Raw genomic sequence first — 16,506 nt, forward strand, 5'->3', positions numbered from 1 at the left:
GAGGCAGTCTGGGTACTTGTCACGTGAAAATCATTCGGAACCTTTTTTTCGCGCCTGGGTGGGCTGGAGAACCGGGGTGCTTTCCATTTAGAAAAGAAATCCGGAAATTACAGTGTGAATTTCTGGGTATTTCTCAGTGGAAAATGTGTTTGCCCCATGCACAGTTTGCTGGAAGTCATATTTTCAGAATAAGGAGAAGACGATCGACTGAAGGCCCCCTGAACAAAACATACAGTTGGATCCAGATAACTCGAATCCTTCAAGGGAAATCCAAAAGGGTTCGAGATATCGGGAGTTCGAGCTATCGAGGGTAAAATTAGTAAAAAACGACCTGGAGGGGAATTAGAAAAGCGGGAGGTTCGAGTAAGTGAGGGTTCGAGCCTGACCGGGATTCAACTGTAGTTTGCACTTGAAAAAAAAAAAGTCATCCCCCGCCCCGGCCAAAAAATAATGGTCCGTCCCTTATAGCATTTTCCACCAATTTTATCTATATGTTTGTTGTCAAAAGCATGACATTCTGACTACACTAACACGAGACATTCAATGTGAAGAGTTTATTGAGGATGCGTCAGTCAGTCATCTGATACAAAATGTATCCTAATACAGTCATCTGATGCAAAATGCATCCTGATTACAATCTTGAATCTTGCAAAAATCAACAGTTGGTTCTAAGAATATTAAGGTGTGTGCTACGCCAGATACGAAAAACCACTAAAAACCACCCTTTAGGATGTGGCCAAAAATAAGTGGAAACGTATTCCTCATCTAATGCAGCAGCACGAGACCCAGAGGAAAGGGCACTAACTAATCTAGAGCATTTTTCAATAGACTAGTTACAAAAGCTGAACAAACAACACTTTAAAGAAAAAGAAAAGCAACGAAGACGAGGACTGACGACGTAGAATGACCTAAATCTCCCGCCAAAACCTATATATACCTAGACATCCCATAACAACCCGCGAACCTCTCAATCGTGCCAGAAATATTACATACACGGATCCAGAGTTTCAGTCTTCCGGGCCAAATTCAAAGAAAAAGTGAGCACTCATTAAGTCAGACCATTGTTAAACATTTCAAAACACAATAGCCTGACTTAATGAGTGCTCACTTTTCTTTTGAATTGAGACCGGAACTCTGAAACTCTCGATCCGTGTTAGCCTGTTCCAGGCTCTCGGTCTAGATCCGTGTATTTACCCAAGCAAGCGGCACTTCCGGCGGCGAATTAAGCGTTGCCTAGCAACTAAAAAGTTGCACATTTAGCTGGACGAAGGAATTTCAGAAATGGCTGCGGAGTCAATCGGTGGACTGCTTTATGGCTACAAAACTGCAGCTAAAATAAAACCGCAAGGAAATGATGTAGTTTGGGTGAACAAGAGACATGATCCTCAAGACCTCAGAAGCAATGCTCCGGTACAACGCTCGAAATTCGTCTGCGGGCCACCGGCTATGGATGTTGCTCAACACTGGAGACGCGAGACTCAACCTTCGTTGAAGACTTTTTCACGGCATCTAGAAGAAGAAAAGTGGTATCCTTCATCCCAAGCAACCAGGTGCGAGGAATGGTCGACGCTGCGACAAATTCTGCCTTCTAAAGGCGTCCCAAGCCGTGTAATTTGCCCGAGATGGGGTACAGGCTTGCCTCTTTCACCGTCGTTTTATCCTTCAAACCAAAAGCACTTTCCGCATATTAACAGCCCTATGACGAGGTTAGTTCAACGTTTATTTTGCTGTAGGTAGCACTTTTCAGGCTGACTTTTCGTAATACAATGGTCTACTGTTGCATAGAGCTTTTGAAGAAATGGGTTATTGGGAAGGTAAACGAAGAACAGGGCTTTGTTTACACCGCGCAATTGTCAAGTTTTTGTAATTAAAACTTTTAATTAACTTCAAGTATATGAAAGAATGAGCAGTTTTCATGTGTTTGATATCAATCTGCCGTACCATCTTCAAAGGTTATGTGACTTTTCGACTCTTCTTTGATGGTTTGTTATCAGTATTAACATGCTATCAATTAAATACATGTGCACTGAAGAAACAAATTAAGCAAACAGCGATACACGTACACTGTACCATATGCATTCAGTAAACCCAAGAGGAAGAAATCATCCATAACCTTCTGCTTTAATAGCACTAGCGCTTTCTGTCCAAATTGAAAGCCCTTTTCTCCCTTTTTTTACAAATCACAAACATAAATTTGATTTCAGATTTGATATGGACGCGACGTTTATTACATGTATCACCGCAATGAATATAAACATTTCTAATTCATCATGGTTTCTCTTGTTTGTCATCCTCGTACCCAGGGTCTTTGTTCCCTTTGAGTTTGTTTAACCAACATAGTGGCTATACCTCTTTCCATTTTCTACCTCTCGGTACAGGCTGTTTCAGAGCTGTATGTTTAAAAGTTGTGGTGCAAATGTCACATTAACACGAGTTATAGCAAAAGTTTACATGTATTGACTTCTAGTTTTATCCAATCATGTTATTCAAACTTTTTTGCATATAAAAAATGTGCACCAGACAGAGGCAACTCAGAAATGGGCAATTGCCAACTAAATTTCCAATACAAGACAGCTTTTGCTTGTATCATCCAGAGCCGCTGCCCCTCTTACTCGGCAGGGCCTTTGTGATTGCACAAGGAAAAAGTGGCATTGGGGACATGATTTGATTGGCTAAATTTTAGCAATGGGAATTTGAAATCTACCCAATCAAACTTAAGAAGGTTGATTTATTCGGCTAATCAAGCCAATCAAAGTACAATTTGTGTCCCCAGAGCCACCTTTTTCTCCAGCAAAGGCCCTGCTAGCTTAGAGGCACAATTTGCTCTGGGGAAACCATAGGTGGCCCAAGTTCAAAATGTGAGCATTGGCACAGTTACATAACCTTCAAAATATAAGGATTTGTATGAGGGAAATAATGATTGTTTCTATAACATTTGAAAGTTGAGTTATTTAATAAGTGCCCACACTCAGATTTCAAGCTTGGGCTACCTGTGAGGAGATTGGCTTTAACCCAAAACAAAGCAGGGGACAGATGGGGTAAGCTGACCCAAGGGGGTGGTTGGTTTTGTTTGGCACATGTGGAATGCTTTTACACTTTTGGAACTGAATTTGCCCAGAATATTTTGTAGGCGATTTGATCACAACCCACTCTGCAAACTGCTCAACTTGTGATTTAAAATCTAGCCAATGTTTACTCTAAATGTTAGGAATACTCTGCTCTTTGTTTAACACAAAATATATTTTTGTCTTATCAAATGTTTGACTTGGAGCAAGTATATTTCAAAACAGGGACTTCTTGAGGGGAATAAAAATAAGCATATGATGAGTATTGCTCATAGTTTTAGTTTCAAACTGCTGGAAATTGACATGTCAACTGTCACACAAGTTCACTGTTATGTATAGAGAAATGAACTCCTCGTGGTAGGACTCAATCAAAGGCTCTGCAAACAGGATGGGAGAAAGGGTTTAGCAATCCATAAAGAAAAGGACACCTTTGTACAAACTGCCACAATAAAGACCCAACACAGCAAATGAGTTTAAAAATGTTTAATCCTTTTAATTTGGTACAGTATTTTGTACAACTACCACAAGACACAATGCAGCGTTTGTGTAGCTGAACCCACCCCCCCCCCCCCTCGATGGCAAAAGAATGGAAAGAGTAGAACTTTTATTCAAACAACCTCCTATTCTTACCCTGGGTTTGTGGGTACGGCTACATGTCGACACATTGTCAATAACTTGTTGTTTTTGATTTTCTTTGGTGGGGAGGAAACCAACATTAGCTCAGTTGAATATGTGATTTGTTACCACTTAGACCTCTGGTAAAACCTCCTACCCCCCCCCCCTTTCCCAAAAAAAAATGTAGAATGGGCAGATGATATTTAGTGTGTTGGTGATGGTGGTAAAACTTTCGAGGCAATATAACTTAAAACATTACTCTGTAGAATCACTTGGCAGTTTTTAAAATTTCTGTTGATTACTTTCTTTCAGATATGTAGATGATATGCATCTTACTAACAGGTTGTTCAAGCTTCACTGAGAGGAGAGATGTGACTGACATCAGCTTCATGCCAAGATCTTGGTTAAATCTGGAGGCAAACTGTTTTTCAGACAAACTTTGAAATCTGGAGTATTTGACAAAATGTACATTCTCTAAGTATAAAAGTAACTTAACCGCAAAGAAGTTTATATTTGCATATTTTCACCCCACAGTTTGTAATGTATTTGTATTTTTATTACACAAAAAAAGGAAACAATAAAAGATTTGTATAATAAACTTGTAACTTGTGCTGTGTTGTGCATCAGTTCATTCCAGGTGTTTTGGGTTGGTGATAGCGTACAAGTCATATGATGTCTTTAACATGTGTCAATCATAAAAATAGCTAGGGGATAGTGCAAAATAATTGACAGAAATGAAATTAGTAAGCTTGCCAATTTTGAGACTGCTGATGTTTAAACATGAGATTTTATGGTGGTTCAAAAATTCAAACGATTCATATGAAGACAGTTGCTGGATGGTAAGGCTTGCCCTCCTGTATACAAATCCTCTAAATTTTGAAAACTTTCAAACAACTGAAAATATCATGCTTAAGCATCAGCAGTCGCAAAATTCGCAACTTTACTAATTTTATCATGCTCTTTTCAGAGCTGCAAATAACAGTCGGTCATCGGACAACCAAAATTTGCTCATGTCCGACGAAAACACAAGTGTGGTCGGACATGATGTCCAGACAATTTTTTGATCGTGAATCATTTTACGGCAACAATGAATAAAAATCAACCTTTAGTTTTCGGAGACGTCTGACCACAACTTTGTTTTGTGAGACCAAGATGGTGTCTTCGTAGGATATATGTTATTCAAGTGAAAAAAAATATTTGCAGCCCTGTATTTTCATTTTTGGCAATCATTTTGCACTTCTCCCTATTTTTATGATTGAAAAGGTCACAAGACTGTGTTCTGCAAAGGGCCTTTAATCAGCAATACAAGTTTTTCCAGTCAAACATACCATGTTTTATCTTCTTCATATCATCATCTTGACTGGCTATAAAAGAGCTTTTTGTTACTAGATCTGTTAACTTGGCCACAAATCAACATAAATAGAAAACAAACTAAATAGTATTCAAACAAAAATCAAATGATAACTGCAATAATATTCTGACATAATCATTTTTTTATTTACTGTTAGCCGATTTAACATTACATTGTTTCATACAGCAATATTTAGCTAAGATTGTGTAGTATCGTTTCTGTTCTCAGCTTCCCGTAACAAGTACAAAATATATACATAACCATTATCATGAATATATCATAATTACACAAACTTAATTACTTACAGAACTACACCTCTGTCCTTCTCAATTTGTGTTAAGTTTAAATTTCAAAACCAAAGAATACCATTATGGATTAACATTTTACAAATAGAATTACAAAAATAATTTATTGCTAACCACTGCATTAATAATAATAATTAAAGGTACAATAATCATATGTACTATAAATTAATTACAAATAACTACCCCTTAACCACTAAAGTTCCACTTTAAAAGGAATGGCACCTTTGTGTACAACACCCTTTGGTCACAAATATTTACAAATTTACCTGTTTCATTCAAACAAAGCCTCGGAATGAACAAGTTTTACTGGTGACAGGGGTAGAAAAGGCAGAGGTTTCTAAAATGCTGAACCTTGTTTTAATTTTTTTTTTTTTTTGGGGGGGGGGGGAAGAGGCAGGGGTGGTCAGACCAGGCAAGGAACTTCCCATCAGGCTTAGGGTGCTTTCCATTTGTCAGAGCTGGCCAGCCTGTCCCACGGTTTTGAATTTGAATTGGCCTTTCCACATGATTTTCCACAAGTCAACCATAAAAATGTACAATATCTATTTGACAGGACAAACTTGACGAACACAGAATTCTGTTCTTGAATATACTAGCCTGGCCACCCATTTCTGACAAATGGAAAGCACCCATAAATTCTACATACAGTACCATCCTACGTCTTTCTCACAAATCTATACCAGTCAGGGTATACTGCAATAAGCAACTACCCTAGTTACATCTTACCCACAACAACACAATTGATCTTATGAAAGCCTTACACTACAACCTTTACCTGTGTTCCTCACATATTTATACTTACAAAGGCGTGAAGGAACATTACTTACACTAATACCACACCCCCAAGGAAAGACACTTGACTCCGGATGGTGCAAGGAGTGGCAAGTATCAGCTACAGTGCATTCATTCCAGCACTAGTTAAAAAAGTTTTAAGGAGAAAGTTAGATATGTGGTTGCTGACTGCTTGCGTTAGGAGTAAATAAATCTTTTGTTTATATGTAGTTTGAAAGTCTAGGTGGCTCTTTGTCGAAGTACTCCAATTCCCTAGTTCTGAGCCAATATTGTGCCAAACAAAAAACTTTTTGGCACTTGACTCTTAGAAGTAACAAAAATCTTTACTTTTCAAATCAACTTAACCACTTTAAAATAACATTTTTTTATCTGAAAGGAATGATGTAGGCTTTCTCTTTTTGAATAAAATCGGAAAGAGTGGATTTCAACAGATCACATCCCATAAAAAGACTTGCTGGTTCTCACTGCACCAGTAAACGTACAACTTAGATTATTCTGACTGCATGTTTCTTGACAATGTTTTACCAAATTTTCAAAGACTTCATAATTTAACCTCTTCATTTATTTCCTCAAGAAAGTTATGCAAAAAATGCAGACATGATGCTATGAAATATTTTAGTTGCTTAGCAAAGAAAAAGTACCATTAATTGTAACCAAAAGTCGATACTAACCCAGCAGAGTCAACAGCAAAAGTCCACAAATGTTGGTATAAACCTGCAAGAAGATAAAACTGAGGGATATATCTCCCTTTGTTAGTTCTACTATCTGCCAAATACATGTACAAAGACTTAGAAACTTTGAATCAGTATCTAATGTTTTCAAATGACTGCTGTTAGTGACATGTTCAGCACCCCAAGTCTGTGCTAAATCGCTTTAGTTTGGATTTGATTGTGAATCACCAGGCCTGAATAAGCAGATACACAAACAATGTAACTAGCCCCTGAGTGATATAAATCATGTGTTGCAAATGTATCTCACTAGCAGCCAAATGCTGTTCTTTATACTGGCCCTTAAACTTACTGCAGTCATGTGAAAACTGTTTGACTGAATATCTTACTACATGTACTGTTGGAGACTGGAATCACCATACAACCTAATGCTATAATCATGTTCCCTTTGTACCATTGGTTCACTTCAGTTTATAACACTGTTAGCCTTCTTGCTGCACTCTGCACAGAACTCAAGAGATACTTTACCACTTTGGACATGAACGCACACCCCAGCATCAACAGGGCTCATTTCAACATTAGCGTTCTTGTCTACCTTTCTCTTCTTGTTGTTTTCTTGTCGTAAATTAACACCCTTCTTACCAGAATTCTTTGGAGGATTTTCACATTTTCTCTTGAGTGTCTTACCATCATTACCCTCGCTGTCCTGCAAAACACTGCAGCTAAGTGAAATACCTGGTGTGTTGGCCACGCTTCTTAAAATTGTGGCCAATTCGCTTTGATTGGTGATCACACCTTTCAAGTAGCGGATCTCATCCATGAGGGCTTCGACTCTCTCGTTTAGCTGAGTGTTGACCTTCTGCAAGCCAGCTTTGTCTTTCTTTAGTTCTTCTATAGTGTCCTGAAGTTCCTTCACATATTTCTTCTTTCTTTCACGCTGTGCTTTGGCTTTCTCAGCCTGAGTTTTTGCATAGGTCAGGGATTTTTGAGACTCCATTCCTGGATTAGAAACATTCTTTACAGCTGATTGTGACTCTACCTTACTTTTCACTGTGTTTCCTCCACTCGGAAGTGAATCAACGTTTGCGACATTTTTCCCTGCAGTGGTCTTTTTCTTGAAATCCTGCTTCTTGCAATTTTCACGAACCACTACATCTTGTAAATTCTCCACTTTGCTTGCCTTCCCAACGGGACTGGATTTCTTTGCTGACCCTTTCAGCTCTTTCACTTCCTCTTCTTTGCTAGAAGCATCAGTTTTATCACAAGTAACTTCTTCACTATCGAATATCTCTGTGTCCAAATCGACCGGCTCCATTGCCCATCCTAGCGGTTCCACGCCAGTTTCATTTTCAAAACTTTCCCCTTCCACGCTAAATTCTCCTTCCGAATCCCACTGTTCTTCGTCGTGAAACTGCAATAGATATTTCGTCAGGGGAAGATCGTCGTCTTCCATCTTGTTGCACTCTGTATTTGTCCAAATATCGTGGGTAAAGCTCGAAATTTCGCCAAAAAGGTCGTCTTCTATGGCAGGGTCTTCAAAGTCTTCGATGTTCAAGAATGTTTCGAATCCTGCATTTTGTAGAAGCGTGTTAGACATTTTTGGTTTTCTGCTTGTAACTTAAGGTTGTATGATACCACAAAAATAAAGAAATATCACTTACGTTTCAATCTAGCGTGCCGTAGAAGCGTAATGACAGAACCTTAAACGACAGAAAGCTCCCAAAATCACAATATGGCCGACCTTGGAAAAACGTTTCGGGTTCGTTTTCCTCGTGATTTTTGATTGGTTCAACACTGACACGTGATACTTTACCCTCCAGTCCCCTGAAGTTTTCAGCGCGGCCGAAGACCTGTTGAAGATGGCGCTCGCCTTGCGCGTAATTCTTGTTTTATTATCGCTTTTTATTTCTCCACTTAACGGTCAGATCCCTAAGAAAGAAAAATATTATGCTATAAAGGAGGACATTCCCCATATCAGATGCGAGACGTGTCAGAAGGCGGTGAAATATTTATATGGGAAAACACATGACATGCGAGGTGACGGCCCAACAAAAAGGGTGAGTTCGCAAGGCCATGACATGTTTAGTTAGCATATTTAAATTTCAAGATTTGCAGTATCTGTTTTGAAGGTTGAAAATGCTGGTAGTTTTATTTCTCCTGTGGATGAAACTACTGGAATTAGTAAAGTTGATATATCCGCTAACGAGCGCATTTGAATGCTAACGTTGTGCATTTAAAATCATACACGTAAGCTTATGTTTTAATTAGTTATTAAAGTCTTATAAGTTTCAGGGGTTTTTTTCAAATTTTAAACAAAATCCCCGGTATTTATCTTCTGACACGGTAAAAATATTTTCTGGAGAGTTTTTGGTAGCTGTTTTTTTAGAGTCGCGAAAAGAATATTTAGAAACATTTAAGCTTAAATGAAAATACCTTCATTTGTTGTCATTGTTGATGTTGAACATACGTGTTTGCTCAACAGCAGATGTAGAAGTTGAATACAATGACCCAGCGGAGAGCTTGAAGTTTATTTAAATAATTTTTTGGTGCCAAATTATTTTTTGGCATTCTATGTCAATTGCATACCCAGTTATGGCTTTTGATCTCTTAAAAAAATAGTTAAAAAGTTTCTCAAACTATTTGTTTCTAACTGTTACACAAGTTGAAATTATGCTTAAGTTTTACAGATGATATTTTAAAAGCTCTGTGATAATGCTGCTCAGCAGGGGATTGGTGTGGCAATAAATATTTCATTAAATAAGGTGTAGTCTATTGAATGGAACTGAGGTACACTAAGAAATGTGCCAGTCTTACAATAATTTTATAATTTATTTATATCTTTTATGAATTAGAAGAACCTGTAAGATTTTGGCATTTGTCTGTTTTAATGATGTTTTCTTTAAATTGAATTATCTTAATCTTTATGTTTCTTGAGTTATCTTTTTTCAACAAACAGGGTTAAAAAAAGTTCAATTAATGTTTAGATATAAGTCGGAGAAAATGTCAGTGAAAACAGTACTTTTTTGACAACAAAACACAGTAACAGAAGAGTATGGCTCAATATTTAATTGTTTTTTAACAATTAAACTACGAGCCCGAGTTTTCTAAGAGCGAATAGTCAGTGAGGCACAGCCAAGTTGACTATTGCTCATAGAAAACGAGGGTGAGTAGTCTAATTGTTTTAGTAGAAACTCTAATAGATTGCAGTCCAAAACTTACAATTTTATGCACTTTAAAGCCACAAATCAAGAATAATTGTCTTGTCAAGTGTGCAGTTGTGTTCTATCAGCGAATAGAAAACAATGGGAAAACCAATCAGATTCGCGAATTTCCAGTAGATAATCTTATCTCAGGTTGATAAATATCTTGTCATTATTCATTTATTTTTGTGCTTTAAGTGTTATGCTATTTGTCATGTCATTAAGGATAGCCTCGACTGCTTTCTGACTCAAGATCAAATTGAAAATAATTATTTTTGTAATTATTTTGTCACTTTTTGTTTTGGCTGTTGTCTTAGTCAGTTAAAATTTCAACACAAATCTATTTTAATTCCCACCCTACCAGACAACCAATATAAAATATTCATAATTTACTGAAAAGTGCCTTCCTACTTTCTCAAAAAAAATAAACAACCAATAATAAATAAATTTAGTAGAAATGTGAAAAATTTCTTAATATTATTGTTGCGGTTGTTTTTGTTATTTGTAAAAATTTGTTAATTAAGGTGGCGAAATACGAGATACAAAAAACCTCAACTTGTCACACAACATTGTTGCATTGCCAGTTGAACGAGTTGTTGCCCGTATTTCTACCACGTGCTCAACTTGTCTCACAACAAATTTCAGTGCTGCAAATTGCAGCAACGTGTTGCACAAAGTAGAACCAAGTTCTACTTTTTGCAACAATTTTTTTCAACTTGCGTCACTGAAATTTGTTGCGAGACAAGTTGAGCGGGCAGTAGAAATACGGGCAACGACTCGTTCGACTGGCAATGCAACAATGTTGTGCGACAAGTTGAGGGTTTTTGTATCTCGTATTTCGCCGCCTTTAAGATGATTACTTTTTTTTTTTCAGGCAAGGAATTATACAGTTTCATATTAATATCTACACCCTCCCCATGGAAGGTCACTGGCAATTCCTAGGGGATGGGGATCTCAAAAAGCTAGAATTTTAAAAGAAAAGTATAAAGTAAAACTGGAATTTCCTGAGTGAGGGTTGGGGGGTGGGATTTACTGGTAAATGGAAAAACCTTTCATGGGATATATGGATGTTTTTTGGAACAACACAATAGGACTATAAAGACCAGCTAATATATGGTGTGTTTAGTCCCTGCCTGAAGTGATGGACCATTATTAGATATTACCGGTAAACAACTTGGACTTTAATTTTGTTTTTCAGTACATTCTTTTCATTTATCTTCTTTTTCTTTGTTTTTTTAGTGTCTGTCTAAAACTACAATAATTATAAAATGCTAGGTTCCAAGTGCTGAGATCAATGTTTTCCTTTCTTTTAAAGTTTAAGGGTAGACTCAACAATGTTTTTTCAATACCAACTGGCTTATGATGGTTCGTACTTTGCCACCAGTTTCACTTCAAAAACTCAAGACATATGGAAACTACTAATAGTGGTCCAGTTTTGCTAAAAATCACCAATCAAGTGTAGTGATGTGATAAAAAAAGTGATATTATTGTGATGCCATCAGGAACTTTAGATCTCAACTTGAAAAAGTCAGGCTGATTTTTTCAAGTTTTGTCCTTGTGGACTGGAAAAACACCTCAAAATGTAATACCTCTCTTTTATCTTCAACAACAATTTACTTTATATCTCCATCTTGACGTACTAGGTGCATTTCATGTACGAGAAGACCTACCGTAAAGTTCCGTGTATAAGCCGCACCCGTAGATAAGCCGCACCCCCGATTTGGAAGCTCAAATTTTGGAAAAAAAAATACAGACCATAAAGTTTGAAGTTCAAGTGAAGTTCTATTGGTAAACAACTGTAAACAAACAAGGGCAAACAAGCACGGTTTCGAAACACTGACACGGTGGTTGTTGCAATGTTTAATATAAATTAAGTCTTACGAAAGCTGAATTTCACTTGTCATACCTCCTTTTTAGTTTGAGTTCACAACATCTTAAACTTGGATGCTCTCTTGATATCATTTTTTCGAGATTATCACTTCTAAACACTCCTGAAACCACAGGCTTCCCAAGCTCAAAAGTCGTCTTTTTGATGTGTTTTTAGAGCCCTTCGGGCGGCCGACTCTACATACGTGGTGTATGCGACAGCTTGTGTATATAGAGAAATGTATGGGAAAATCACGGATTCTCTAAAATCGGGTAAATAACTATCTATTTTGAAATAAAGTTTACCTGCCTCAAATGTGTCGCTTACTTGTGTCTTGTGCCGAATTTGAAGCCATTCCGACGCCATTTAGCGAAGTTATTCGAAGTCGTTGTCTCCCCTTCTAAAAAGAAGGAAAGGCAGACCACTCCATCAATCGCTGGCCAGAGCTCACTCCACAAATCGCTCTCTCCTCAAAAGGAAAAGTCCCGAATCGCAATAAAACCAACAGTTCCATAAAGCCCAATAAATTTCACTCCACATACGTGTGCTTCGGCGGTCGAAAGACTCGTAAAGAACAAGAAATTTTGCTTTAAATTCGCCTATTTGGCTTTCCAGATGTGTTTGTGACCGACCTCGCGCCAACGGTCGTTACTCAACGACAAGTATCTGGTTTCATCCCCAGTTCTGATTGGTCCATTAGAACCAAGTCACGCGCTGACAACACGACAACAAGTTTCACGCTAGGGCTGAAGCGCTGAAGCCGCAATCATACAAAATGTAGTTTTCGATCGACGCGGTGATCGAAAAAAAATTTCCTGCGACTTTGGGATATTATCTTGTCTTGAATGCTCGCGAATATCTTGCTTTATTCTGCACGTGGAGGTGTCAGATTTATATTTACGCCGCTTTTCCCTGACATATGCAAACATGGCTGTGATTAGCGAACAATACCGTCTTTCAGAAAACATCCCTTGGGAGTCCTAGCGTGAAACTTGACCGTTGGCGCGAGGTCGGTCACAAGCACATCTGGAAAGCCAAATAGGCGAATTTAAAGCAAAATTTCTTGTTCTTTACGAGTCTTTCGACCGCCGAAGCACACGTATGTGGAGTGAAATTTATTGGGCTTTATGGAACTGTTGGTTTTATTGCGATTCGGGACTTTTCCTTTTGAGGAGAGAGCGATTTGTGGAGTGAGCTCTGGCCAGCGATTGATGGAGTGGTCTGCCTTTCCTTCTTTTTAGAAGGGGAGACAACGACTTCGAATAACTTCGCTAAATGGCGTCGGAATGGCTTCAAATTCGGCACAAGACACAAGTAAGCGACACATTTGAGGCAGGTAAACTTTATTTCAAAATAGATAGTTATTTACCCGATTTTAGAGAATCCGTGATTTTCCCATACATTTCTCTATATACACAAGCTGTCGCATACACCACGTATGTAGAGTCGGCCGCCCGAAGGGCTCTAAAAACACATCAAAAAGACGACTTTTGAGCTTGGGAAGCCTGTGCTGAAACACTTGTAATTCGTTCGAATCGTTCGCGAATGACGAATGCTTAGTAGCCAAGCTCTGAATTGTAGAGAGGAGTCTGGGCATTAAAACAAACATGGCGGCATTTTCTTCGGAAGAAACCACGTTTTTATTTCAAGATTCTTGGAAACTGCTACCCGCAACAGGATAAAAACTTCATGCAGAATAAGAGTTTGTTAATCCAGCAGATGTATTTGCTGTGAAGGTCAATAAAAAAACAGAAGCGGTCGGCCATTTGCCTTGTGAGTATTTGCGTTTATCTTGGTGCTTTCTCGCACGCGGCGGAAAGACATGATTCGAAGTGACTGGCAGGCTTCACTGCAAACAGCTTTGCAGAGGAACTAAAAGGTAGTGAACAACAACAAAGTTTTCAGGTTGTTATATGTTTATTCAATGACGTCTTGGGAAGTTTTTTATGAATATTAATTAGGCCTTTGAGAACTCCAACCAGAGATGTTTCCGTAGATAAGCCGCACCCCCGATTTTTGACTTGAATTTAGAGGGAAAAGGTGCGGCTTATACACGGAAGTTTACGGTATTCGCCAATTTTAGCACCTTTTACCGAAAAGCATTAAATCCCCGTGACAGTGTCCCTTTAATAATATCAGTCTACTACATTAATAATTATTAATAGTATGGATAGTAATTTGCAGTGACTGAGCTTTTTTGAAATTTTCTTTGACAGCTTGAAGAAGATAAAGTGATTGATTTAGTAGAGAAATCATGCAGTCCAGATAATGAGGAAGGAAGTTGGATCTCAAAAATAGATCTCATTGAAAGAAATGGAGAATTAAGACTTTCTGAGCAGAGTGACACTGGAAAATGTAAAAGAGAATGTCAGACGGTTTCTAAAGCTTGTGAAGAATCTATAGCAGAGGTAGACACAGATCTTGCAGAATTGCTGTGGAAGGACAAGTTGACATTGTCAAAACTGATAAATGAAGTTTGTTACTCTTTGTCAAGTGCATGCACAAGCAAGAGGCCAAAGCTTAAAGCTGGAGAAAGGAAGATTGATGAAAAATTTCATGTTATGACAGAAGATGAGAAGAAAGCAGATGAAGTCTTGAAACAAATGAGGTAAACAAAATACATTTATGTACTTTTAATTATTGCCAACCCTTTTCATGCACAGTCTGAAAATAATTTAGTTTTTTTTATTAGAGGCTACATGTACATGTACAGCAAGGAGTCCAAAAGTGAGACCACTTTTAATAATAATAACAATAATAATCATATAATCATAATAATAATAATTTTATTTAGGATGGTTAGTGCGCCGGACTCCGGATTGAGAGGTCTGGGTTCGTGACCTGGCCGGGGCACTGCGTTGTGCTCTTAGGAAAGACACTTTACTCTGACTCATAGTGCCTCTCTCCACCCAGGTATATAAATGGGTACCGGCAAATTTACTGCTGTGGGGTTTCCCTGCGATGGACTAGCATCCCATCCAGGGAGGAGTAGAAATACTCCTATTCTACTCCTAGCTGCTTAATGCTGCAGAAACCGGGATAAGCCCCGGCCTGATGAGCCGCTTGGCTTGACAGCGGGCTTAACCCATATAGATGCCATTTATTAAATTCACATTCTTTTGTGCAGTCATTATCCAATCAGAAGCTGCAGACAGCTTCCAATTGACTTCTCATTGGATTAAATCTGCACAAAATAAATCAAATGTGAATAAATTAAAAGTGGTCACACTTTTGGGCTCTGTGCTGTAAAAGGATGGAAGTTGTTACTAACAATAAATCAACATCAGAACGGAATAATCAATGTGTTGTACGTATTGCTTATTCTCCAAGTTGCTGATTTGCAAGGATCATTACTCTCAGAACTTTACTGACAGGGGAGGGAATTATACCAGTACTTAAAATACATCCTTTTACCAATCCGGCTGTGACAAGCTGAGCTTGTTTCTCACAAGCTGATTGCTATGGGCAAAGTAGCCGGTGACATAAAATCAAGTAGCTGGTGGAACTCCAGCGGGTGCCGGCTTGTTTTGGAAAAAAGTGAGCTGCCGGTGATATAAAGTTTCCAAAAGCAGAAGTTCCAGCACCGAAAAATTTTTAGTAGTTACAAATTATCTCAGAAGCTAAATTTAAATTTAAAATTGTTTTTTAGAGGGATCCCTGGAATGCCAGGCATGGAAATGTATTCCAGAGAGGACATTGAGAAGATGCGTGATCAGCTTGGTGCTCATCAAAAGGAAGAAGAAAAAGAAGAGGTCTTGGACAGTGAAGGAAACCTTTTCCAAGGAGAAGAAGTTAGCTTTCTTCAAACAGTTTTGGATGGCTTAGCATGGCTTTGGTCTTGGATTAAAGGCATTTTTGGATTAAAGAAAGGCACCTCTGAAGAATTATGACATCTATGGCTTGCTGTGTTCACAAGGATGTAGCTAAGAAAAATTCACCCAACTAATAATAAAATAACAAAAAGTGATAAAAAGTGTGTAAATTATTGCATGTACACATTTGTATGATGCTAGGAGTTGTTAAAAAATGTTGTTTGAGGTTTTTGTTTGATGGGTTTATGTCAGCTGGTGAATTAAATGTTAGATAGTTCTTTACCTCGTCCCCTGTGCACGAGAGATTAGATCTAGAAATTATTTTATAATTGTGTCCTGCATGGCCAGTGGCCAGTGTTATTCCAGTTTTGGTATTACTTTACTATTTAATATTAACTCTAATTACTGGCTATAAATTATTGAAAATTTTACTTCTAAAATACAGCATACAAATAGAAATATTTGTGACTATAGGTGGTAAAGAGGTTAAAAAAATAAACACAGAATGGTAGTGAGACTTCTTGCAGTTTCTGACATACTGGTGTAAATGGCATATAAGCTAGAGCACATTTTTATTAATGAAGATGAATTTTTCAACAATGACACGAGCGTGGGACAAAGAAAAATTCTGAGTCCCCGACGGGAATCGAACCCATGGCCTCCCAGATACCGGTTGGGCGCTCTAACCAACTGAGCTACGAGAGACTCGTGGTGAGCTTGGCCATTTACTAGGTTGATATGTGACACGCGTCCTGCATACTGCTAGGATCAGCAATGTCGAAATTATCAAGTGTGTTGTAAATAATAAAGATGGTAAATTTAAAGCTCGGT

General features: G+C 38.1%; 4 protein-coding genes across 7 annotated transcripts in view; 3 read left to right on the forward strand and 1 right to left on the reverse strand.

Annotated features, from left to right (window-relative positions):
* Positions 1-1,238: 1,238 nt before the first annotated feature.
* Positions 1,239-4,290, forward strand: LOC144637306 (uncharacterized). The gene is made up of 2 exons (XM_078496440.1): positions 1,239-1,706; positions 3,993-4,290. Exons 1-2 carry the CDS (start codon positions 1,282-1,284, stop codon positions 4,039-4,041), a joined length of 474 nt encoding a protein of 157 aa, XP_078352566.1. The 5' UTR covers positions 1,239-1,281; the 3' UTR covers positions 4,042-4,290.
* A 1,398-nt stretch (positions 4,291-5,688) lies between these two features.
* Positions 5,689-8,562, reverse strand: LOC144637292 (uncharacterized). 2 transcript variants are annotated; one of them, XM_078496422.1, is made up of 3 exons: positions 8,458-8,562; positions 6,800-8,365; positions 5,689-6,250 (listed from the first exon to the last, which is right to left on the reverse strand). In XM_078496422.1, the coding sequence occupies exon 2, from the start codon at positions 8,247-8,249 to the stop codon at positions 7,263-7,265; it is 987 nt and encodes a 328-aa protein (XP_078352548.1). In that variant the 5' UTR covers positions 8,250-8,365; positions 8,458-8,562; the 3' UTR covers positions 5,689-6,250; positions 6,800-7,262. The 2 variants fall into 2 exon arrangements, with proteins under 2 accessions (XP_078352548.1, XP_078352547.1); XM_078496421.1 differs by having other exon boundaries at positions 6,800-8,551.
* Positions 8,563-8,612: 50 nt separating this feature from the next.
* On the forward strand, positions 8,613-15,961 carry LOC144637299 (uncharacterized). The gene is made up of 3 exons (XM_078496430.1): positions 8,613-8,853; positions 14,080-14,471; positions 15,513-15,961. Exons 1-3 carry the CDS (start codon positions 8,656-8,658, stop codon positions 15,751-15,753), a joined length of 831 nt encoding a protein of 276 aa, XP_078352556.1. The 5' UTR covers positions 8,613-8,655; the 3' UTR covers positions 15,754-15,961.
* A 44-nt stretch (positions 15,962-16,005) lies between these two features.
* Positions 16,006-16,506, forward strand: part of LOC144637300 (uncharacterized) — a 31,762-nt gene continuing 31,261 nt past the window's right edge. For all 3 annotated transcript variants that reach the window (XM_078496431.1, XM_078496432.1, XM_078496433.1), the window contains exons 1-2: positions 16,006-16,149; positions 16,486-16,506. The exon at positions 16,486-16,506 is cut by the window's right edge. The gene's annotated coding sequence lies outside the window, so the exon portion shown is untranslated. The remainder of the gene's footprint in view (positions 16,150-16,485) is intronic.

This window comes from Oculina patagonica, chromosome 13 (assembly GCF_052425735.1).
Source record: "Oculina patagonica isolate OP01 chromosome 13, crgOcupat, whole genome shotgun sequence".
In the NCBI taxonomy this organism is placed as follows: domain Eukaryota; kingdom Metazoa; phylum Cnidaria; class Anthozoa; order Scleractinia; family Oculinidae; genus Oculina; species Oculina patagonica.